The sequence below is a fragment of the Lepidochelys kempii genome, chromosome 26 (genome assembly GCF_965140285.1).
Source record: "Lepidochelys kempii isolate rLepKem1 chromosome 26, rLepKem1.hap1, whole genome shotgun sequence".
In the NCBI taxonomy this organism is placed as follows: Eukaryota; Metazoa; Chordata; order Testudines; family Cheloniidae; genus Lepidochelys; species Lepidochelys kempii.
In genome coordinates this window covers 7,536,404-7,560,548 of record NC_136405.1, presented here as the reverse complement: position 1 = coordinate 7,560,548, position 24,145 = coordinate 7,536,404, and the positions used below count along the sequence as shown (strand labels likewise).

Sequence of the window (24,145 nt, the reverse complement as noted above, 5' to 3'; positions counted from 1 at the left end):
CCAAATTCCAACTCCGGGATCCTTAGTATGGATATTAGCTAGCCTTGTAAAGCACTGTCAGATGCTTTCCAATAAAAGGCACTACAGTCGTACACATTGAAGATACTATTATGATGCCACAGTGAGATGATGACTTATGAAGACCAGAAAATTATCTTGGTCCATAGTTTTAATACCAGGGGCCTCGGTTTTCAGAAAGTGAAAATCAGGCTCCTTCCCAGTGTCCTAAAGTTGGGCCCCCAGAAATCATTAGTCATTTCTGAAAATCCTGGCCTGGAAGTTCTCCCTGTTTCTTCTTTTTTTCAGTAGTGGAGAGTACGGTGATATTTACACCCTGACTATAGTTATTAAACTCCCAGGTCATCGTGTTAGTTTGTGTTTTCAGTAACAAGAACACACAAAACATTGGATACAGCAGATTTTGCCAAGGCAAGGAAAGCACGTTCTTTTCAGCTGAAGAAAGGGACTGGCTAGATTGCTTTCCCATTAAGCGGAAAATGTCTTGCTCTCTTATGGTTTCAGGAAGCAAACCAGTAAACGGATCAGACAAGTTTCAAGTAGCACCACCCTGAGAGCAACTGGGAAAGTTCCAGTGTCCATTCCAATTTCCCTACCTCCAAAGAGTTCCTTGAGTTGCTATTCTCATAGGGTTTGCTCTTGGGTGGAGGCGGAGGTGGGGTGCTCTGGAAGTTAGCAGTTGCCAATCCATCTGCCTGCAATGAGGGAAAACCTAGAAACAATAAAAAGATACTTAAGTCAAAGAAGACTGAATTGAGGGTGGGATGTGGGAGGGAAATGGCATTGACCACATGTAATTTTGAAGGGAAAATTATTCCTGTGTTTTGTTTTAATCTACTAACAGGTCCCCAACCATTTTAGCAGATGAACCTGAACAGATGGGTCAAAGAAAAATCCCAGTTGTAATTCCCCTAACTTCAAAAGATCCGGAAGATTTCTATGTTCGTAACGTGATTCTAAACCCATGTGAACAAGGCATGCCTGGGGGAACAGAAAATTGAATCCATTATCACATCTGAAATGTTCAGAGGGGTTTCCTTTCCACTCAGGCTTTAACCTCAGCATTCACTTTGAAGTTAACTCCTTCTGATGGGGTAAATAAGTATCCAAACTTCAAAAAAAAAAAAAAATGTCCCAAGAAATAGTCCTGCTACTAATCACAATGAAAATTATCTGGCTTCTCTACTTAAACCAAGTTTACGCCCGCACACCCACACCCTAAAAGCTTACATCTGAACCAACCAAATCCCATATTTGTCTATGTAAGGGATGCACTCCATAAGGGTCTCACTTTCCTTACCTATTAAGATAAAATCCTTCTTCGACAGGTAAAACGTTTTTAATTTGCCAGCTGAGATTTCGGCAGCAATTTATGTCTCCTGATAAAATGTTTTGCCACAAGATGGAGCTGGGCGATTCAGACAGCTGGAATTTGTAGTTCACTTATTTACAGCAAAAAGTGCAAGTTTTGCCCAAGACTTTAGCCAGAGACCTGTTAAAAAGGTGTCCTGGATTCATTCGGCTCTCGCTAACCCCACCGACTTCACTGGGGCCACTTCTGATTTATAGTGAAAAAAGCAGCAGGCCCTATAAATTGAACATGTTCTGTCACGCTAGAGACAAAGAGCCTGATTTGCAGAGACAGTCTCTCGTTCCCCAGGTGCCCACGAATAACTGCACTGGCGTTTCACTCGGAAATTTAGCTCACAATATCCGTTCACACCATTCATTGAAAAGCCTGGATGAAAAAAAGTCTGGCCTAGTAGGTTAAAAATAACTATTCATGGAAGAAGTTTAATTTCAATTTATTGGGCTGCATACAATTAAGAAGGGTTATTTCAGCCCCTTTGGTAACACAGAGAGAAAGTCCATAAGGCAAATGGTAAAAGTCAGGGTTTCTTTCAATACACTTTTTCCTACCAGATTTTCTTCCCTGGTCTGAAGCTGTCATTAGCTCTTGGGCTCTCTCTACTAAAACATGGTATGCAGGCAGTTCTCGACTTGACGACGTTCGACTTACGACGCTTCTGAACTGACACCCTGATTTGACTTAACAAAAATTGGTTTCGACTTTTACGACGCTTGGTCTTGCAGTGGAGTGGATGTTCGAGTGCTGATGTTTCGACTTACAAGACGCAATTTTCAGGAACCAATTGTGTCGTAAGTCTGAGGACTGCCTGTATTCCAGGGGGTTCTCAAACTTCATTGTACTGTGACCGGCTTCTGACAACAAAAATTACTACCTGATCCCAGAATGCGGGGGACTGAAGCCTGAGCCCACTCGAGCCCTGCTGCCCTGGGCGGGGGAGCCAATTTCAAAGCCTGGTGTGGCCAAAACTGAAGCCCAAGGCTTCTGCCCCAGGCAGGAGGCCTGTAACCTGAGCTCCGCCACCCATGTCTGAAGCCCTCGGGCTTTGGCTTTGACTCCGGGTAGTGGGACTTGGGCTTTGGCCCAGGGCAGTGGGGCTCAGGATTTGGCTTTGGCCCTGGCCCTAGCAAGTCTAATGCCAGCCCTGGTGACCCCATTAAAATGGGGTCGTGACTCACTTTGGGGTCCTGACCCACAGTTTGAGAACCGCTGGTATATTCTATTACCACAGACAGTGCCCAGAAGGAAGTGGAAAGCAAACTACAGTGCAATAGGACTTACTGTGGGTTCTTGGGGTTTTCGGAGTGATGGGGGGCGGGCTGAGTGGGGTTGACTGCTGGAGTGAGGAAGCCTGATGCAGTGTCAGTCTGCCGTCTCCTAACTGAAGACTCTTTGGTCTCTGTGCTTTTTCTGATGTGCTCTGAGGGAAAACACAGAGTAAACAAAACCGTTTGAAGTCGGCAAGGTGGCTGCGCATGCAGGGAATAACCAGACCGGTCAGGAAGGGATCAGCATGTACCAGAAGAGCCATGTACAAGACAGAAAGGCGCATTTAGGTGAAACATAAGAGTGCAAACACAGAACTGGCGAAGCAATGTCAAAAGGCGAGTGCTGTAACTCCTATGACATATGATGCTAGCACTGCTGGTCAAATTTTCAGTGGGGACCTTACTAACTGGATAGCACTGCTCACAAAGATTTCATTGTATCAGGTAAGGAAGGAAGAGGCTTCTGATATCAGGGAAGGAATTCAGGGTGGAAAACAGTTGCACTTGGCCTAGCCATTCTATGGACACTTTTGCAAGGAGCAGCTCCTGAGAGAAGGCAAAGAAAAATGGTTCAGGTAATCAGTACCAGGACCAGAAGAGACCGTGTGGGTCATTCAGTCCAAGAGGCTGCATTTTGCAGAACCAATCCCTCTCTTATTCCAACTAAGGAAGGACGGGTCTTGCTCATGGAGTCCCACTGGTTTGCAACTTGGGAGAACGAGATGCAATTCTTAACCATGCCACAAACTTCTGGTGTGGCCTTGGTCAAGTCGCTTGACCTCGCTGGCTGAGATTTTTAAAGGCGCCTAAGAAAGTTAGACACCCAGATTGGGAGTTGGGTGCCTAATTCCCTTAGGCTTCTTTGAAAATCTTTGCCTCAGTTGCCCAGTCTGTGAAATGGAGCTAATGATACTGGCATTACCTCACAGCGATGCCATGAGGGAATATTCAATAATGGTCTTTTGGCGCTCAAATACTACAGAGATGGGGGCTGCAGGAATATCTAGATCAGAGGTGGGCAAACTACAGCCCGCGGGACTGTACTGTCCTGCCCGGCCCCTGAGCTCCCTGCCCCGCTGTCTCCCCTCCCCTGCAGCCATGCCGCTGCCGTGCTGGCAGCGCTCTGGGCAGCGGGATGCACACTCCTCCAGGGCACAGCAGCGGCATGTCTAGCTCTGGCCAGGCGGCGCGGCTGCCAGACATGCTGCTCTGAGCAGCATGGTAAGGGGGCCGGGGATTGGATAAGGGGTAGGGGGTCCCTGGGAGTAGTCAGGGGACAGGGGGCAGTTGGATGGGGCAGAGGTTTGGGGAGCGGGGGGGGATCAGGGGGGATTTAGATAGGGGGTGGGGTGGTCAGGGGACAAGGAGCAGGGGGCGGGGGTTGGATGGGTGGGGGGTTCTGAGGGGGACAGTCAGGGGACAAGGAGCAGGGGGCGGTTGGATGGGTGGGGAGTTCTGAGGGGGGCAGTCAGGGGGCGGGAAGTGGGAGAGGTCAGATGGGGGCGGGGCCAGGCTGTTCGGGGACATGTGCACAGCCTTCCCTACCTGGCCCCCCATACAGTTGCGCACCCTGATGTGGCCCTCGGGCCAAAAAGTTTGCTCACCCCTGATCTAGATAGACAGACTAACATCTTATTTAACCTGCTCTTGACTTTCTGCGGGGATGGTGCCTTCAACAGCTCCATTTAGAGAGTCTGTCCCTGCCCAATTCCTCTTCTGTTAAACATTGCCCCCCTTCAATAGCTAAACATAGCTGAAATTTGACACAGATGTTGAAAATCCAGCCTATGCAATATTTTGGTCCATTTCTAGATGACACTTCATTACGATCAGGAGAAGTTGGCAGGGTTTACATATATTACAGAACACAACGTGTTCTTTGTGGAGATCTATTGCATTAGCCACCTTTCACCGCTGAATGCTGGTGTGTTTTTCACTGTGCAGAAGAGACAGGACTTGGGCATAACGAATATAAGAGAGAACTATTGAGGCTGCTGCACACAGGCCAAGCCTCAGATTAATTTATACAGCCAGTGCTGCCCAGGGTCACACCAGAGTCTCCCTAAATCCTCAACTGGACTAGTCAGTCATGGAATAGACTCCTGACTTCCCTGCAAACACTTCTCCAAATCAACATCTGCGTATTTTGCAATGTAGTAAGAAAAATACAACTCAAAAGCCTCATGTGTTTCACTGAGCCAATCATATGGGGAATTTACCCTCAGAGGTACAGATTCTACTAAGAATTCGTCTCTGCTTTTCTTAGCTCCCTATCGTGTGGTGGGGCATTAACCAACAGCCAAGTTGCCTGCCAGACTTTTCTCCCTGATCTTCTACATGCTTAAGTGCTCCGCTGAATCGGGATCAAAAGCAAAGAGCAGCTGACAGCTCAACCCAGGGATGAAGCCCTAGATTCTACTCCCATTGAAATCAACAGTAGCACTTAAATGGCATTGGATCAGGCTCAAATTCAACACATCTTCAACCCCAGAGCTGCATGCAGACCAGTTTTGCGGTCCCTCCCTCAGGGCATGAGCCAGCCAGGCTTCTAATTCCCATTGAAATCAATGGGAGTGAGGCACCCAAATACCTTTTACAATGAGGCACTAAATGACTTGTCCAAGCTCACCGATCTGTGGCAGAGCAGCCTCTCTTTCAAGCTCTAGTGTCCTAACCACTGGATCGTCCCTTCTCAATTCCTAAATCGCAGGCCAAATCCTCAGCGGCTGTACATTTGACTCCAATGGAGCCATGCTGATTTATACCTGCTGAGGATCTGGCCCTCCAGCTGGATTTTTTGAGTGGCTAGATAGCAGCTGTCTGTTTGAAACTGTCCTGGGCATCTGTGAGAGATGAGGGTGATGAGCACTCCCCTAGTGGAACTTTCAGCACCTGGGACTTCAAGTTTCTACTTCAAATCAAACTGCACTGTGGCTCCTGAAACAAGGTTTCCAAACAACAGGCAAGTAATTATTTAGCTGACCAGGGCTTTTGGTATTCGAACTCCTCCCAGTATTGAATGAAGATCCCAATGACAAACAAGGCTGAAGGAGAAGCAAGAACTATGAAACCCCCACTGCGGATTTTATTATTACTACTATTATTGTTACCGTTTTGGAAGTCAGTTCAGCTTCTGGCTCCTTCTCCACAATAACCTGAGACTTGCTAATACTCCGGTCCTTCCGCTTGAATTTGTTAATCCGGTTATCGGCGTCTTCCTTGACAGGCAGCTCTTCAGCCTTGGAAGCCGTCGACAGCCTTCTCTCCAAGAGAGGCTCGAGAATGGATCTGCAGCCCATACCGAAGGACAGACACAAAGCCAGAAGCATTAGCCCTCCAGTGAGAAGACCCTCACTTTTTAGTATGCACGAGAGTAATTGTGCAAAAGTGAGTGAGGAGCACAAGACTTTCAAAGGGACTTCTTGTGGCACCTTAGAGACTAACCAATTTATTTGAGCATAAGCTTTCGTGAGCTACATGCATCTGATGAAGTGAGCTGTAGCTCACGAAAGCTTATGCTCAAATAAATTGGTTAGTCTCTAAGGTGCCACAAGTCCTCCTGTTCTTTTTGCGAATACAGACTAACACGGCTGCTGCTCTGAAACCTGTCAAAGGGACTTGTGCGCTTAAGTTACTTGGGCACTTTTGAAATTGCACTGTGTTATGCATTGAAGGAAGTGTTGTCCAATGAACCGAGCACTGGCCTGAGAGTCAGGAAAACCTGTGGGTCTCTTCCCAGCTTTGCCACTGATCTGCTCTGTGACCGTGGGCAAGGCATTTAGGCCCTGTGGTGTAACAACTGCAAATGCGTACGTGGAACAGTAACGTCAGGAAAGGATTGCAATTCCCTTCTGTACCATTTCCCAGCTGGAAACACAGCAGCTGAGGTAGCACTAACTGACCATCCAGTTCTCTGCAGGCCACAATTTGGGAACCACTGGACTACAGACCTCATAGGATGTTTTAATCTCCATCTTCCAGGGTTCAGTGATTCTCTTAGGAGAACAGAAATGCTGTGGTTTCACTGTACTATATTACCCACATCATTTGGCAGACTAGCAGATAGGGTATCAGACTGGGACTCAGGAGACCTGGGTTCAATTCCCAGCTCTGCCACTGGCCTCCTGGGTGATCTTGGATAAGTCTCCCCCGCCTCTCTGTGCCTCAGTTTCCCCATCTGTAAAGTGGGGATAATGACATTGACCCCCATTCTAAACCCCTTTGAGATCTACTGACAAAAAGTGCTCTGTAAGAACTAAGTACTATTATTTGCGGGTTAGATGAAACCTATTTTAAAAGCAAAAGAAAGTTATAAAGCTGCATCCCTTGAGAAGGCGATATTAAAATAACCTCCACGAGCAAAAGTGATTCCCACTCCCCATAAATGTCTGACATTTTTGAAAAGGGCAGTCACTAACCCATCAGATCCTGGCCTGGAGGAGGTGCTGTCAGATGAGGTGGAGGACGTAGATACCACAGAGGAAGTCACAGAGGTGACAGACAGCCGTCTCAGCGTGGAAGACATGATGTAAGGCAATACCACGGAGCCTGACCTGCTCTGCTTCCTCTCCGTCAGGGAGGAAGGCTGCAGACGATATTAAACAAAAGCTGTGAGGAGCTGGGACATGCTACTCACAAGGAGAGGGTAATTCCGGGCTGTTTCTTTGAGACACTGCACTAAACAAACAAGTCATGTTTACCAGAGTTATCACACCGTAGAGCTTCTCTACTTTCTTCTTCAGCTCTTTGAAGCAGGTTGTCAGCCTGTCATGCAGGGGCTTCAGCTGCTCAGTCAGTTTCTGACCATGAATCCTAATCCCTTCAGCCAGCAAAGGCATCTAAAAAAAGGCGCAAAATACTATGAGCTAATGCTATGAGCAAGAAAGCAAGCAAGGAAGAAAATCAATTCTCATGCTCCAGAGTGAAAGCTGAGTGCTGCAGGGGTCAAGAAGGAGTTCTCTCTCTCTGTCACTTCCAAACCCCCAGTGTTCACACGATGATCCTGTATGTGTGTAGCATGGGGTATGTAAAGTGTGGGGAGAGCACTCAGTCTCCAAAGCAATATAACTGTGAAGTAGCTTTAACCTGGCTCCATTACATGGAAATATACGGGAACAAGTTGACGTCCTACTGCAGTGCAATTTTCATGACAACTTCCTTATCGATTTTAATGGTTACATACAGAGCAGGTCAGGCTGCGTGACTTTTCAACTGTCAGAATTATGAAAAAAAAAAAAAAGTGGGGTAAAGAAGAGAAATAAAAAATAAAAAGGAAAAGGGGATGAGCAACCGTTTAGGATAATGAGAAAAATCTACCCATCATATTCCAGAATAATAGTCCAAAGCACTGCAGTACCGTTCAGAGGAAAAAGAAATTTAAGAGCATTTTCTAGGTACAATACTTGATAATTTTTCATCTAGTTTTAAAATTCAGCTCTGACCTACCTCAGTCTTTAGATTACATTCGTGTATTTGTATTCTATGTTCTGTTACCTGGACTGGATGCACAGGTGTTTGTAGACCAAGCAATGTGGTTCTAATCAAAGCTCAACTTCCACTAGGGTCAAGAGGAAGTTAGCCTGTGCCAAAGTGCGACTGAAGTGTTTTGGACCACTAAGTAAAAATACCATAGAACTTTTTAAAATAAGGGACGATTGTACAGACATTGCACTGCGTTCTTTTAACACCTCTCTTCTTTGTGTTGTTTCAAAATTTTGTACAAACATCTCACACACACACACACAATGTGACAATTCTCCCTCTCTCTTTCTCTCTCCCCCCGTCCCAATATGGTACCTGTAAGGCAATTAATTGCTTAAGTAGTTCAATTTTATCTTGATCTTCAGGATGTTCTTGGAGATACTTCTCCGTGAAAAAGGCCTGAAAGCAAAGAGGAAAGCAGAAGACATAAAAACATTATGTTTTCTTTACAGTTGGCTTTTAACCTGAAGAACACCAATAGCAAGCGACAAAGATCTGTTTCAGACCAACGAGTTTCAGACAGGGTCCTTACCCCTAGTGAAATACTTTCTTTCGATAAGATTCCCAGGTCTCTTAACGAGTGTGGTCTGATGTTACAGCTGCTAGAACTTTCTTCTTCTTCTTCAATAAATTAAGAGCTAAGATTGTTTCTCTCAAAAACCGTGAGAAAAATGCTTTTTTCCCCCCCTCAAGTGTTTTGACATTTTTTCTCCATTGAAATTTGCTAAAGTACAACCACTTGGCTGAATATTTTTGATTTTCAAAATTTCAGTGGGAAAAATAAAAAAGGTCAAGCGTTTCCTCAGCATTTGACCTGCACTATGTATTAATATCCAGAGTAACCTCCCTTCACCCGACCTACCACCCAAAAGGCAGAAGACTCCACAACAATCCGCATCTCAGTAACAAAGTTTCTTTAAACTCCAGCATACAAGCAACAGAGTACTCATGCAATCCTTCAAAACTGTACCCAAACACACAATTTTTAACTCCAACCTCAAAAAGGTTAGTAAGCCACCCTTGTGCCTCTGGTACCTCTGTGCTGAGGAATCCAAGCCCACATGTGGAACTGATTTCCCAGCAGAGCAATTATATGGGGTTTTGTGACGGAAGCAACAGTAGCGATTCCACAGTTAAGCTTTCACTAAGGCCCCTGGTTCAGTAAAACACCTGTAACTCAAGAGAGCACTTAAGTATGTGCTTAGCTTTAACCACACATTGAAGCCAAAGGAATTTAAGCTCATGCCTAAAGGTAAGCATGTTCTTAAGTCATTTCCTGATTTGGATCCTTAAAACAGGACTAAATTCCCACCAATTCACATGGTTTGTGACCGAACGTAGTCTCAAAGTTTCCCACAATCACAGTTCACAGGATAAGCAATTTTAAAGAACATTTTCTAGGTAAAATACTTGTTAGCTTTCCATCCACTTTTAAAACTGCACTCTGTTAACTGGATTTTATGTACAGGTGTTTGTGGGCCAATGGAGTATGGTTCTACAAAGCCTAAACTCCCACTGAGGTCAACAGCTGGGTACCCTGAGAGAGAACTGCAGGGCTGGACCCAAAGTACTTTTCTTGGAAGAGTTTCATTATTCGAGGAAGAAAGCACGCCCATGGTACAATGGAGACTTTTGGCTTCCAGCTACAATGACACAATTAAAGCTCAGGATTCAGGCCGCCCACAAACGCCAGACTCTCTCTCTGCTAATCCTTAGTCGAGGTAGGAAAATATGAACCGGTTGTGAGTATTTCCAGATGTGGTTACAAATACCTGGAGTTTCCTTGTTTTAAATGCTTTCCCATTTTCATAATTCTAAACTTTACGTTAACTTTAACTCATAAAATGGGAAAATACTTAGCCAAATTCATCCCTGCTGGAGTGTGCAATCCCTCTGGAATCGGGGGATTGACACCAGGGTTAAATCTGACACAAGTCCCTTCAATGTCTGTGCTTCATTTTGTTTGATCACGACACTTTTTAAAAATCAAACACGTTTCCAGCACCACACACTGAAGCTATGAAAACCACCATGACATTTCATGCCAGAGATGGCATTATTCAGGACTCCGCAATGTGATTAGAGGCTGGGGTAATAACTGTCTTCAGCTCAGTATAATTAACAAGGGAGATACATGCCATGCCAAAAAAAGGCACAAACTGCGAAGGGACAGATTGTGTTTTCATTCTGATTCGACTGCTCTTTGCCGTCACGCTATCAAGACAAAATATATATTGACAGCTAGACAGTGATTATAAAAAAAATCCCTGGTCTTCCTGTCAGCATTTTACATTATTAAAACTGAGACACAAGTCAATTTACTTTGATCTCTGTCTACTCTGTTTACCGGGGTGTGGGGGGGGGGGGGGAGATAGCTCAGTGCGTTGAGCATTCGGTCGAACATTGGCCTGCTAAACCCAGGGTTGGGGGGAGGGATAGCTCAGTGGTTTGAGCATTGGCCTGCTAAACCCAGGGTTGTAAATTCAATCCTTGAGGGGGCCATTTGGGATCTGGAGCAAAAATTGGGGACTGGTCCTGCTTTGAGCAGGGGGTTGGACAAGATGACCTCCTGACGTCCCTTCCAACCCTGATATTCTAGGATTCTAGGACACTCTACTCTATACTGCTGTAGCGTGGGTGCTTTCTGTATCGACAGAAGGGGTTTTTCCACTGATGTAGCTGATCCTCCACCTCTCAAAAAGGAGGTAGCTAAGTAGATGGAAGAATTCTTCAGTCATCCTCGGTGTGTCTATACCAGGGGTTAAATAGACCTAATTACGGCATGAAGATTTCCACAGCCCTGAGCACCATAGCTAAGTCAATATAATTTTTAAGGGCAGACCTACCCCCCACACATTTATCTGGCTTCCATCACCACAGCACCTCACTATCTTTTATGTATTTATCCTCACAACATCCCTGTGATGTAGGGAAGTATTGTTGTTCCCATTATACTGATGGAGAACTGAGGCACAGAGCAACTACGTGATTTGCCCAAGTTTGTGGCACAGCAAGGAACAGAACCCATTTCTCTCCATTCCTAGACTAGCACCCTAACCACTAGACCATCCTTCCTCTGCTTACCTTTGTTCTTTCTATTGTTCTTTGAATCTATACAGATTAGAACAGTGGTGAGCGAAAGAAGGAAAGTAGCATTATCCTCATTTTACAGATGGGCAATTTAGGCATTGAGAGATTAAGGGACAGATTTTTAAAAGCTACTTAGGTGCCCACTGATGGGTGCTAAGATCATAGGTGTTTTTGAAAATCCTGTTAAGCACCTAAATACCTTTAAAAATCTGGCCTTTAGCGACTTGCCCAAAGTCCGTGTAGTAGCTAGGAATTGAACCAAGAGCCAGGTCAGTGCTTCAGCCACAAGACCATCCTTCCACTTGGAAGTCAACACCTTGGACGAGAGATAAGCGCTACACGGAGCCAGCTGACCTTTTCATAGTTGGTGTATCCCCCCATGACTGCAGGGTCCACAATGCCGTTCAGCAGCATGGAGAGCGGGTGCAGAGGCAGGGCATGATCCCAGGCATGCTGTTGGACGCTGTTGCTGATTTTCTCATTGGTTAGCTCCATGGTTTCGATGGCATTCTTCAAAGGGCTGATCTCCTCCTGAACGGTAATGAAGAGAAGACTGAGAAATCCCGCACTGACCCTCTCTGGAAACTCCCGCCATCCTGCCCGTGAATTTTCGCACACCATAGCACAGGGCTAGGCCTCAAACCAAGAGCAGGGGAAAAGCAGGGCAGACAAGAGGATTCCGAGCGGCTTCCTGATCCCATTCTGCTGTTAGAATGGTCGATTGGTACAAGTACCACCTCCCTTCCAGTCCTGCAGGAGTGGGAGATTGGACAGCGGCTTTCCTCCCTATGTGCATCCTGCTGCCAGTGGGAAAACAGAGATCAGTCATTCAGTGGGTCATTTCCTTCTGATCTGATGCTACTGCCAGTTGGGGTGACGAGGCTCAAGCTGCATGTGTCTCCCACTCAGGCCCTACATTACCATTGCTGCAGTGGGGGATTAGGTAGCAGCTCTCCCCACCCTGTGGGATCTGCTGCCAGGGTACGTTGGGGAGAGGGGAAGATCAGGATAACCTGTGTGTTCTCAAGTCAGCCCAGAACCACCGGGCCCCCAAAAGAGAAAGAGCCCCAACAATTGCTTCTGTCTAATACTGTCCCCTGCCCTATGTAGCTTTCAACCTGCCAGAGGGGGGATAATGTACAATAAAGACACAAGTGATGGACACATTAAAAAACAGCCTGGAACTTGACACACAGAGGATTCATTCTTTCTACTTGTACAGGGGCCCCATTCACCATATCTTTAAGAAAGACCGTTTCTCATGCCAATAACCTGCAGAAATCTGGGACTGGACCGAAATTCAGCAAAGCACTTAAGTGTGTGGTTAACTTAAAGCACTTATTTAAATCCCCATGATTTCCATGGGACTAAAGCACACAAAACATGTTTTTGGTGAACTGGGCCTTTCCCTACCACCATGCGCGGTGGGTTTGAAATAGAGGTGCATTTGGCCATCGCACCGTACAATTATCCTGGGACTTATTTTGCGTGCGGTGGGGTTCCCTGCTGCACCGGTCAAATAGCCAGGTGCATTATAGAAGATAGAGGGGGTCGCCTTCCTCTGAAACATGAGGTATTGGCCATTGCTGGAGTCAGCACATCAGACACGATGGGCCAAAGGTCCGATCCAGCCTGTCAAAAGCCCAACGTTGACCAGATATTGACATATAAAGTCCCTTTACCGGAATGCACCTCTTCCAAGGACTCACCGTCGTAATCTGTTTGGCTTCAAACCACTTGAGGATGCCTGGGAACGTGTAGGCGGTTGTGTAGGTCGTTCTTTCAATCCACATGGTCTGGTCAGGGAATTCAAGAGACAAAGTCATAAGGAAATCATTGCAATTCAACTCCCACATGTTTTAGGGCTCAAGGCCAGGCTTCCAGCACCTCTAGACCAGACTGCTGCAACTCACTGGGCTGATTTAATGACTTCCGTGTGATCATGACAGGTCAACAACAGGGGTAGAACCCAGGCCTTTCAGCAGCAAAGCACAGCTTCCTACCATTAAAGCTAACGGAGTAAGTCCATTAGCTCGTAGCAATAATAGGTTGTTACCCTCTACGTGGACCAGCCCCTAGAGGGGGATACAACACATTGAGACAGTGCGTTACATCGCGCATCACCACTCCATAGCAGCAACGGCTCTTCTGGGAAGCAACAAAAACAGATGCTAACACGCTACACTCAGGCTCCATAAACTCTACATCTGCATCCGATGAAGTGAGCTGTAGCTTACAAAAGCTTATGCTCCAATAAATTTGTTAGTCTCTAAGGTGCCACAAGTACTCCTTTCCTTTTTGCAGATACAAACTAACGTGGCTGCTACTCTGAAATAAACTCTACTGAAATTCCCACCTCCATTGCTGGATTAAATTCAAAGTGTTGTGGTCTTTACTGAGGCTTTATTATGGGTTTGGGCTTGATTCCCTCATACATCATCACACCCACCACAAACCCCAGTCACACATTTGCACTCCATAGGGATGCTGCTTAAGAGACCCATCTTGGACTACTGGGTAAGAGAATTCCAAGTGGCAGGACCCCAGCTCCAGACCTCCATTCCAGAGCAGATCAGCTCTGTGTTCAGATCATGGTATCAGGCCCAGCTCTTGATTTTCCCCACATTTAAATAATCAAATCCCGTTGCTACAGCTGGGGAGATGAGGAACACGTTCTAGATCTGTTGATTTTCATATCACTGTTTGGTGCTTCGGTAGGTACCAAGGTGTCAGGGCCCTCTGAAAGGAAGAGAAAGGCAATGCACAAAGAGCAGTTCCCCCATTGCTTAGAGAATCGAGGCGTTTTGAACAGAAAGTGAAGGACTCACCGCAAATTCATTCTCCGGATCTTTTTCTCCTTTCCTAAACGGCCGGGAATATGTGAACTGCTGCACCTCATTGGCTCTGTAGTAGCTAAGGAAGGACACAATAAATGGGGGGGCGGGTTCTCCTCCTCCTCTTGTTCTTTTCCAAAAATAGCTAGGCTTAAACATGGTTGTGGCCCAGCCATGGTCTACAATTTATTCTCCCCTGTGCACACTGCAAAAAGCCATGTTCTACCTATACTTTAGCCCTGGGGAAGATGAGGATCAAGTTGTGAGTACCCTCTACTCTGCCCTGCAATGCCATTACTGGTCTAGGAAATCAGGGAGCAGCTCTCCCCACCAGGTGGGTCCTGCTGCCAAGGTGCGGGTGGAAGATCAGGATGTCCTGTGACTACCAGATTTAAAAACACAGCTCTTCCATGTTTGTGAACACAACCTTCTGGCCTGTGTGGGCAGCACAACTCCGCACCTACCCCCCGCACCATGTTATATCACAACTATATAATAATCAAGGAGCTTTCGAATTCCCACTCAGCCTGCAGGATGAATGCCACGAACTACTACTGGATTCCTGTAGGAGACCAAGTCCCTCCCTTGCTACAATTCTGCCAATAACCAGCTGTGTAACCTTGGGCAAGTCACTTGACCTCCCTGCCTCAGTTTCCCCTTCCATCCTCTCTCTTCCTCTTGTTTATTTAGAATACAAACTTTTTAGGACAGGGACCGTCTCTCACTGTACAGCATGAGGCACCCAATTTCAACTGAAACCGCTAGGGGCTATGGAAATACAACAAACAAAATAATAGGGCAGCTAAGCCTTGAAGGCTCCGGACCTGTACACAACCGTGTTTGAACATGGTTAGTTTAGAACCAGTGGCGAGTGAATTCAAACAGGGGGATCGCGCTGGCTGAGCTCGGGGAAACGCAATGAACTCCATTAAAAACTCAACATTCATCTCCTCCCCAGACACCTGTGCTTTGAAATGGAAATATTCTGGCATCAGAATCACTGGCCAGTGGCAAATGTGGAGTTTTTAAGTTTCCCAGGTTTAGGAAAGCCACAGCTCAGGCGGGCTAAATTGTGGTTGGTGCCCTTGATAACCCCCTCGGCGTTCCTAAGAGAGAACAAGTAAAGGAAAGGAAGTTACTTTAAGATCTGCTCCGGAACAGGCTTGTCTTTATAGTTGGGGGGCAGGTTCATCACAGGCTTCACTATAAAGCACTGCACATCTGCGGGGTTCCTGTTAAGGATGGAAAACGCCAGGATCTCGGATGGGAGAATAAAAGGAAGGAAGGGAACATCCTTCTCATTTTCTTCAGTGTCGGATTTCTGAACAATCCCCGTGTCCCCTGCACTGTTGTCATGACGTTTAAAGTATGCACATTATTCCTTCACAAGACCTCGTGTAACAGTGCGTGCATGCATGTCACCCTCTAAGAACTGGCTCATAAAGAGCCGAAGGGATCTGCTGCTACTATTGCCAGCTAATGCAGTTTCCCTTGAGTGTTACAGACACGTGCTTTGCAGACGCAGAGCATGTCTGCATTTTGGAGCCCACTTCAAAGCTCTCAGCCAGAAAACAGACTTTGATAAAGCTACCTAACAAACGTAGGCTGTTTGTTTGTAAATCAGCGAAGAGGTGTCTCTAACCCCAGCTCTTGCACTGGTGAGCTATGATGGAGATTAAATAAAGAATAATACCGTGGTCTACAATAGTGGCCTAAAACACAAACACTTTTTATTAGTGTTACTGCTATCTCTGGGGCCATTGTTCTGTTCTACTGAAGACGCCCCAAAAGTAAAACCCCGAATGAAAAGGAGGGCCACACAATCTGGCCCAGTCACCTAATATTGCTGTTGATCAGCTGCTTCGCTGCTCCCCAGAATTGGCTGCATTTCAATGGTGGTTGATGTAATTCCCCATATATTCCTTATGTCACTGAGGTGTTGCAAGGTTTAAGGAACGTCTGCAACATACGTTCAGTTCCTTTCATGAAACAACCGTAAAAGGGCAAGATGTTATTTTATTACACAGAGAGAGCGAGTGAGGATACAGCTTCTGTTAAAAATTTCAAAGGGCCTGAAAGAAACAGGATTTCAAACATAATAAAAAAAGCTTGACATTGAACTACTCACAGAATCATCAACCTGTCTGTGGTAACAGTGTACTTGGAGCAATAGTACTGCCTGTCCTTTCAAATGGATTCAATAAGAAGCAGAAATGGACCTGTAACAGATCCAAACAATGCAGCTGCTACTTCTTATAATGGACCAAGCCAAAGCCCTGCATCCAAACATCCCCGAACCTTGGGAAGAGTTCACATCTGCATCCACGTTGTGCAGCTCAGGCCTACCCCTGGCCAAAACGTTAGTGCAAACATGAACAGATACAAAGGAAGCAGCTGAAACAGCAGAAATGAAGGAGGCAATTTTGATACCAAGTTTGGTCTTGAATGAATTTTTCTAAGCGGATAGCTGGCCGGGTTGATATGTGCAGGGGAAGCTGCCTGAGCTGTGTCTTTGCTGTTGAGAACTTCACACATTTTTAAGGACAGAAGGAAGTATCAGTCTGACTTCCTGTCTGACAAAGGCCAGAATATTTCACTAAGCTATCTCTGCACTGAGCCCAATAATTTGTGTTTGACTGAAGCACAGCTTCCAGACAGGCATCTGAGTCTTGAAGACACCAAGAGAATCCACCACTTCCTTTGGGCATTTGTTAATCACCCTTACTGTTAGTAAAGAGAAGTCTTGAGCCTGACTCTCCACTCTGTAGCACCAGTTTTATGCCGCTGCTGTTGACTGAGTTACTCCAGTATATAGGTGGAGAATCAGAAATCAATCTCCAGGGCTATGAACCTGGCACCTTTCATCAAAGCACTTATAATTATTACAAAAATTAAAAGTAAATTTTAAAAAGTATCAGTTTCTGGTTGGAAATAATCAGATTCCTCACGACTGACAATAAACTGCACTGTCCAGAAGAGATGAGATATGGCACTTCTTTGTACCCCACTTTCACCCGTTGTACGCCAGAATGGATCAGACCCATTATCCATCTAGCCCAGTGTCTTGTCTCCAACAGTGGCCAGCGCCACTTGCTAGGAAGGTGCAAGAAACCCCACAGTGGGTAGCTGGGGGATAATCTGACCCCCATAGAAATGTCATCCTAACTTCTAACAAACTGGTTTAAACTCTGAAGCATGAGGTTTTATATCCCTATTCATTTTTTAGCATTGTAATTATTGTATTTCCATGTCATCCATATAGAAGTCGGATCCCTCTTTGAATTTTGTTAAGTCTTTGACCTCAAAGACATAATGTGGCAATGAGTTCCGCAGTCTAATCACATGTTGTGCAGAAAAAGTACCAGCATGACAGATTCTGCCACCTCAAGCAGAGGAAGTAGGGCTTGAATATGACAAACCAAACAATAGCTAAAAGATACACTGTTTAGGGGAAGACTTGATCTCCTCTCCTGGAGGTGTAGTGCTGGTCATCTTCTCGGCGTTTGGAAACTGGGTCAGCAATTTCAGGTTGAAGTCTTCCCTCCGTTCATACTCCTTGCCACGGTAGATAAAGATTTTATTCTGCGGGCAGCGGGAGGAAATGAGAATTAGACGCGACTCAGACATCACACACACTTGGGGCGCGATCTGGGTGGTTAAAATTTTGTGCCAAGCAGTGTTTTAGTTATGAATTCATTGATTAATAGATTAGATGATTATAGTAGTCATCAAATCTGACCATCTAGTCTGAATATAGGCCAGAGAACCCCATCCACTAATCCCTCCATCACACATGGTCTAGTGAATAAAGTACTCCCCAAAAGCTCAGGTGACCATGGTTCAATTCCGAGCTCAGTCACAGTCTTCCAGCGTAACCTCAGCCAAGTAACTTAATTTTACTCTGTGCCCCAGTTTTCCATTAGCAAAATGAGGATAATACTTAGCTGACAGGATAAAATCCATTAATGCTTCTGGGGCATTCCTACTACAGTCAGGAGTGCCATATAGGTACCCAGACATATACACTGTGGGAATGAAGGCTGCAGTGGAATTGGGCTGAGCCTTGAAGTCCACAATGAATTCATAAGTGTAAACCTTTAATAGCAGTGACATTTTGCAACCATGTATGTTGCTGGTATCTCCACAAAAGGGTCACTGAGTTTGTTCCAATGATTTCACACACAAAATATTAGCACATGTTGTTAACCATCATGTACATGTCCTAGTGGTGGTGGTGGTGGGGGGGACCAAAAAGCACGTGTAAAAAATTGGGACAGGGGCTTGGGGGTAATAGGTGCCTATATAAGACAAAGCCCCGAATATTGGGACTGTCCCTATAAAATCGGGACATCTGTTCACCCTACCTCGTGGATAACAGACCAGTGAGGGAAAAGAGAAAACCAGCCTTGTGTTGCTAAGCCAGCACAAACTATTTGTTAAACATCCAGGCAGGTCAACAGTTTGTGCTGGGAAGATGGATGGTATTGGGACTGTTTTGTGGTCAGTTTTGGTGTTTGTCAAATGTGTTGGATTCATAGATATTTAAAGGCCAGAAGGAACCACTAGGATTCTAGTTTGACTTGCTGCATAGCATAGGCGTGTGTGTGTGAACTAGTAGATCACAACTTTGGGGGGAGGAATAGCTCAGTGGTTTGAGCATTGGCCTGCTAAACCCAGGGTTGTGAGTTCAATCCTTGAGGGGGCCATTTAGGGATGTGGGGCAAAAATTGGGGATTGGCTAAATGACAGCAGGGGGTTGGACTAGATGACCCCCTGAGGTCCCTTCCAACCCTGATATTCTGTGATTCTGTGAACCCCAAGAGAGGAAGTCATGAGGAATTGACAATTTTATTACAATCGAAAGCAAAGAAAATCTCAGTCCCCTGCTCTCCGCACATCCTTCCCCTTCGAGGTCAGGTATGCGCCGTCAACCTCTCAAAAACAAAAACACACACACACACACACACACGTACACAAACACACACCTCTAAACGATACAGGCATATCACTGTTAGCATTAATACAACTGTTACCCTTACTTTTATAATAAATGTAAAGGGGCTGTGAATGTGTTTGACTTCAAATACGGGTCACCAAACTGAACAGGTTGAGGAACATTGGTACAGTGTGGATCCAGCACTAACGCAACCCTAAACAGGAAGCATCTTTGCATTCCAGTGCATCCGGGATTGACAGATCTCATTAACTTTCTAGAGTGAAGTGACCCATATCCTTGAATTAAACCAATTCAGTCTGGAGGCACCTGGGTGTCAATTATTTACAAGAAAAAACCCCCACTCTTACAATGAAGATCACTAGGATAAGCAGTTAAGAGACTGTGGAGAGCACATAAACGTATGAAAGATTCCCTCTAAGTCCATGTAAGATCACTTGGATCACCCAGCAGGCTACGGGCAACTAACTGTCCTGAATTCTCATTTATACTAAAGTAAAAGGGCCTGAGTGTAACTGAGAATTCAGGCCATTTCCAGTGAGATTTTCATACCACTTAAGTGATTTAGACCGTCAATTGCCATTCAGATTCATAGGCATTTGGCATCAAAATCCTCTAGAAACCTCTGAAATCTCACCTCTAGAGTTTCCTGTAGAACCTATCACTGTAATGTCTGAGCACTCGCAGGATTCTTACCCGGAGAAATGAGGGGAAACCCATCCCATAATACCCAACAGCAAAATATTCCGGCTGAGGTCTCATTGCCTTCATAATATTCTCATAAAATGTGGCTCGTTTTTTCTGGGAAAAAAGGAAAAGAAAACCCTTGATGTGTTCATTTCTGAGCTCACAGAGACATTGTCAGGCATATTTACAAGGTTGTTTTCTCACCCTGTGCTGTTAGCAACACATCTATGAAATATTACTTTTATTATTAAATCCAAACGAATTGTAAAAAAACCATCAACTTAATGTTTGCTTATCCTGTGTTAGCACTCTTTTGTATTTTGCTGACATAGGGGCTGGTTTTGGTCATACTCAGTGTCACTTCCTGGTTCTCATGCACTAGATTTCTTGACTGCACTGTCTTCAGAGATATCACAAAATAAACATGGCATGAGGCTGCCCAAACGAAATGGTGTCAAACATCCAGGCGTAGGCAGAAGGGGAGCAGGGACACAAAACAGCAAGCAGCTGGTTATATCTTTGCAGGTTAAATAAGACAGTCAGCTTTTTGGGACAGGGACCCAGCTTTTTGTTCTGTGTTGGCACAATGGGGTCCTGTCCATGAGTGCGGCTTGCCAGGTGCTATAGCAATAATAAGTTGGTGAGATATACAGAAATAGTTTTAAAGGTAGGAGCAAAATGTATTATACTTGTATGGAAATGTTAATTTATTAGTGTAAAGGAGGGTAAAACACCTGTATAAATTTAAAACTATGATATATTCTGTTCATCTATGTTAATGGCAAAAGAAAGTTTAAAAAACCAGATATGAAAATATTCCTCTTTAATATTAAGCTTTGCAAAAAACCTTTAAACAAATAATAACCTATATTTTGGGCCGGAACGACCCAGCAACGTCCATTTAAACAGGCAGCAGCCAACCCAAGCCAGAAAAAGGGACCTTACCAGAAGATTACTAAGCCCCTCGTAATCAAAGACTTTGTTCTCGTACATGTCAGCCAACTCTTTGCTTAGCTGGATTGCTTTCTCCCACATCTCCAGGAAAGAAACAAAACAACAACAGTAAAAAAGAACATTTATTATAAAAGCACTTATTGCCTCCCATAGGTAAATAAGAAATTTAGCTGACTTCAGGTAGTTCTTTCTTAAAGCATCAGACATTCCAGAGAAGCTTCACACTGTACAGACTGTATTTCTTACTATGTTCATGATCATTATATAGCACTTTTCATCTGTAGATCTCGAAGTGATTTACGAAGAAGGGTCAGTATCACTAGCCCTGATGGGGAAACTGAGACATGGAGAGGGGAAGCGACATGCCCAAGGTCAGATCGTGAGACAAAGGAGCCCAGGGCTTCTGACTCATGTCTAACGGCCCACTGGACCATGCTGCCTCAGGTCTGAGTGTTTTAGCTTTTTACCAATGAGGCATTTTTTGGTAAAGATTGCTGGTAGAACATATGGTGGTGGTTTTTTTTAAAAAAAAGCTTTGCTTCTCATAACCACCTTTTAGGCTCAAATCCTTTTCTCAGCACACACCCTGAAGAGCAGCCACCCCCACTGAAACCACTCTTCCAAGGCAGTTACACTCACCATGGGGAAGGAATGGGGGAGCCATCTGTTAAGAATTCAGCTAATGGGAGCTCAGTACAATCAACCAATTTCTTTTCACCATTAAAAATTTTGATACAAATGTTTGTCAAGGGAAAAAGAAAGACAGGAAGAACACTAGTAATTACCCCCCACCCCGATATTCTGCCAGCTCTAGAGTTGAGGGTGCTCAGCATCATGCAGGATGAGACCTTTGACTCACAGGGGGCACTGGATTTTCAAAGGAATCTAAGGGAGTTAAGTGCCCAATTCCCACCGAAATTCAACTGAATCCTTTGAAAAAATCCTAGCTTTTTGATTTATACACAAGCCTGTTAGATTATCATCTTTCCCTTTCTTTCCGGATCAATTTGTTTGTAAGAGCCACTCAAGATCTGCAGAGAGACTCACTTTGCCCTTGTCGAAGAAAGAGATGATTTCTTGGTAGAGTTTCTCCTTGAGTTCTTGTTGTGAATAAACATAGTAGCTGTCCCTCTGCAGCAGATGGGGAGCACACGGCTTATCGGACCACTGGGAAAAGGGAAAAAACAGTTGAAAAGAACTGGGACGTGTTGAGCCAAATGTGAGTGGGTTCAACTCCTGTGGATGTGTCTGAACCAAATTCAACAGCAATGCAAGGGGAGGTATAAGTTACACTGCAGGAATAAATGGTCAGAACCCAGGAGTAAGACCTCGTCTACACACAAAAGTTGCACTGGTTTAACTTAAATCAGTTCATAAACCAATTTAGTTAAACTCGTGCAAACTCCTTTGTGGACGCTCTTCTATCAGTTTGAAACTGGTTATACAGGTTAAGCACCTATACATTTACTGATGCAAACTGAATGGACATAAGCCAGGTTTAAATAGATGTAAGAGTGTCTGCACACAAAAGTTGCATCGGTTTAACTAAACTGGTATAGAAATCACACCTTTAGTTAAACCAGTGCAAGTGTGTGTGTGTGTGCGCACACGCGTGTGTGTACAGATCAGGCCTAAGTGACAAAGTTGTGTAACTGACAAACAATTGACATTCGGATGGGTGTGTGAAATGGACATAATTTCTTACCTACACGCAGCACCGCACCTTGAATTGTAATTTAAGGTATCATTTTAAACGAATCAAAATCCAAATGGCTCTGTGGAAGCTCTTATTTCAGTTCAAGACAGGATTTTTTGGCTCAAGTTCAATGGCAAAAAGGCAAAAAGCCACTCTGAAGCCAAAATAAGAGTAGCCACACTGAATTTTGCATCGGTGTAATTAAACCAGGGCACGTGTGTGTGTAGACTAGGCCTCACTGATACACAAGTGGGAGGAAGGGGGCGTGGCAGGAAGAAAAATTAACAGGTAGGTTTATGAGCAAGCGGTACCCTGGATGCCCAATACACTTCATTTTACCCCTGGACCATCTCCAACAGTCCTGGAAAGAAAATCAGCACTGCTGTAGATAGGTGCAACCTGGCACTTGTCTACGCCAGGGATGAATTCCATACCCACAGAATGCCCAAGTAATGGTAAGTCACACTCATTTTTCACACCAGTGTTCTGATCCTCAACCCCTTAGTCACATGAGCAGTCATACCGAAGCCAATGGGACTACTAAAATAAAAAATACACTACCCATCAGTGGATCTCAGAGCACTTTGGAAAGGAAGGTGTCTATCATGACGGTGATCAATTGCTCTCCATGTCCTCCAACCATCAGGCAAGAAGTAACTGGCTCAGTTTGCAGCAAGGGAGATTCAGGTCAGATATTAGGAGTGGTTTAGACAATAGTTAGTCCTACCTTGAGTGCAGGGGACTGGACTAGATGACCCTTCAAGTCCCACAGTTCTATGAAAACATTCTAACTCTAAGGATAGTTAAAAGCACTGTAACAGGGTATCCAGGGAGGCTGTGGAATTCCCGCCATTGTAGGTATTTAAGAACAGAATAGACAAACACTTGTCAGGGATGCAGCGGATATACTTGGTCCTGCTCAGTACAGGGGGATGGACAAGATGACCGGGTACAGACGAGAGGTCCAGGTCCCTTCCTGTCCTATGTTTCTATGATCATTATCCCCAGTTTGAAGACGGGGAACAGGCACTCAGAGAAGTACAGTGTCTTGGTAAGATCACACAGCAGTGACAGAGCTAGTAACAGGACACAAATCTCCTGACTCCCAGTCCAGTGCTTTACCCACTAGACCATCCCACCCAAACAAAGATTTGCAGGATTGCATGCCAAATCGGTGCAAGTTACATTACTCTGCTGCTTTCATCAACTACCCAGTTTATACCTGATGTGCAACTTGCAAAACTATTCAGGTCCTTGGCAACCTTTTCAGGTTAAAAATCACACAGATTTATTATTCCGCATTGTTTGGTCTTCTTTGTCAAGCTGAAATTCCACAAACCCTGTAAAAATACTAAAATTGCCTCTAATGAGTCACCTTAAGGAGTTCTGCATGGAGAAGCAGAGTGTATGCTGCCTCTGTGAAGTTCTCACAGTCCCTGTGTAGGTCCCGAAGTTTATACAGATACCTAGATGAATGAGAAGCAAACAGGGATTTGATCTGAAGGCTCCTGAACGGAGGCACCCAAAAGCAGTGAGAATAAAACGTTTCTATATGCAATTCTGGAGGCAGCCAACTTGCCTGATGTATATGTCCTCCCGTTTCTTCTCCTTATAAAAATTCTGCCGAGAAAATAACACACAGTTATCAAGCTGGTGTAAAAACTACTGAATTCACACAGAGTCAGGTAAATTACCTGTTTAGGGCTATCAATCTTAGGTACTTATCTGACCTCCATTACCACGGTACCTGAGCACCTCACAATCTTCAATGTATTTATCCTCACAACCCCCCAG

General features: G+C 44.9%; 1 protein-coding gene across 4 annotated transcripts in view; it reads right to left on the bottom strand.

Moving 5' to 3' along the window:
• Positions 1-24,145, bottom strand: part of DOCK5 (dedicator of cytokinesis 5) — a 139,245-nt gene that overhangs the window by 8,602 nt on the left and 106,498 nt on the right. The window contains exons 36-51 of one of the 4 annotated variants that reach the window (XM_073325314.2): positions 23,931-23,971; positions 23,727-23,817; positions 21,703-21,822; positions 20,647-20,736; positions 19,711-19,815; positions 17,501-17,642; positions 15,200-15,281; positions 14,055-14,139; positions 12,936-13,022; positions 11,581-11,757; positions 8,452-8,535; positions 7,356-7,493; positions 7,074-7,240; positions 5,766-5,943; positions 2,669-2,807; positions 615-730 (exon numbers count right to left, since the gene is read on the bottom strand). In XM_073325314.2, the coding sequence (XP_073181415.1) occupies positions 615-730; positions 2,669-2,807; positions 5,766-5,943; positions 7,074-7,240; positions 7,356-7,493; positions 8,452-8,535; positions 11,581-11,757; positions 12,936-13,022; positions 14,055-14,139; positions 15,200-15,281; positions 17,501-17,642; positions 19,711-19,815; positions 20,647-20,736; positions 21,703-21,822; positions 23,727-23,817; positions 23,931-23,971 (1,842 nt within the window). Of the gene's footprint in view, positions 1-614; positions 731-2,668; positions 2,808-5,765; positions 5,944-7,073; positions 7,241-7,355; positions 7,494-8,451; positions 8,536-11,580; positions 11,758-12,935; positions 13,023-14,054; positions 14,140-15,199; positions 15,282-17,500; positions 17,643-19,710; positions 19,816-20,646; positions 20,737-21,702; positions 21,823-23,726; positions 23,818-23,930; positions 23,972-24,145 lie in introns of those variants that run through there. The other 3 variants (XM_073325315.2, XM_073325317.1, XM_073325319.1) reach the window with 3 other exon arrangements.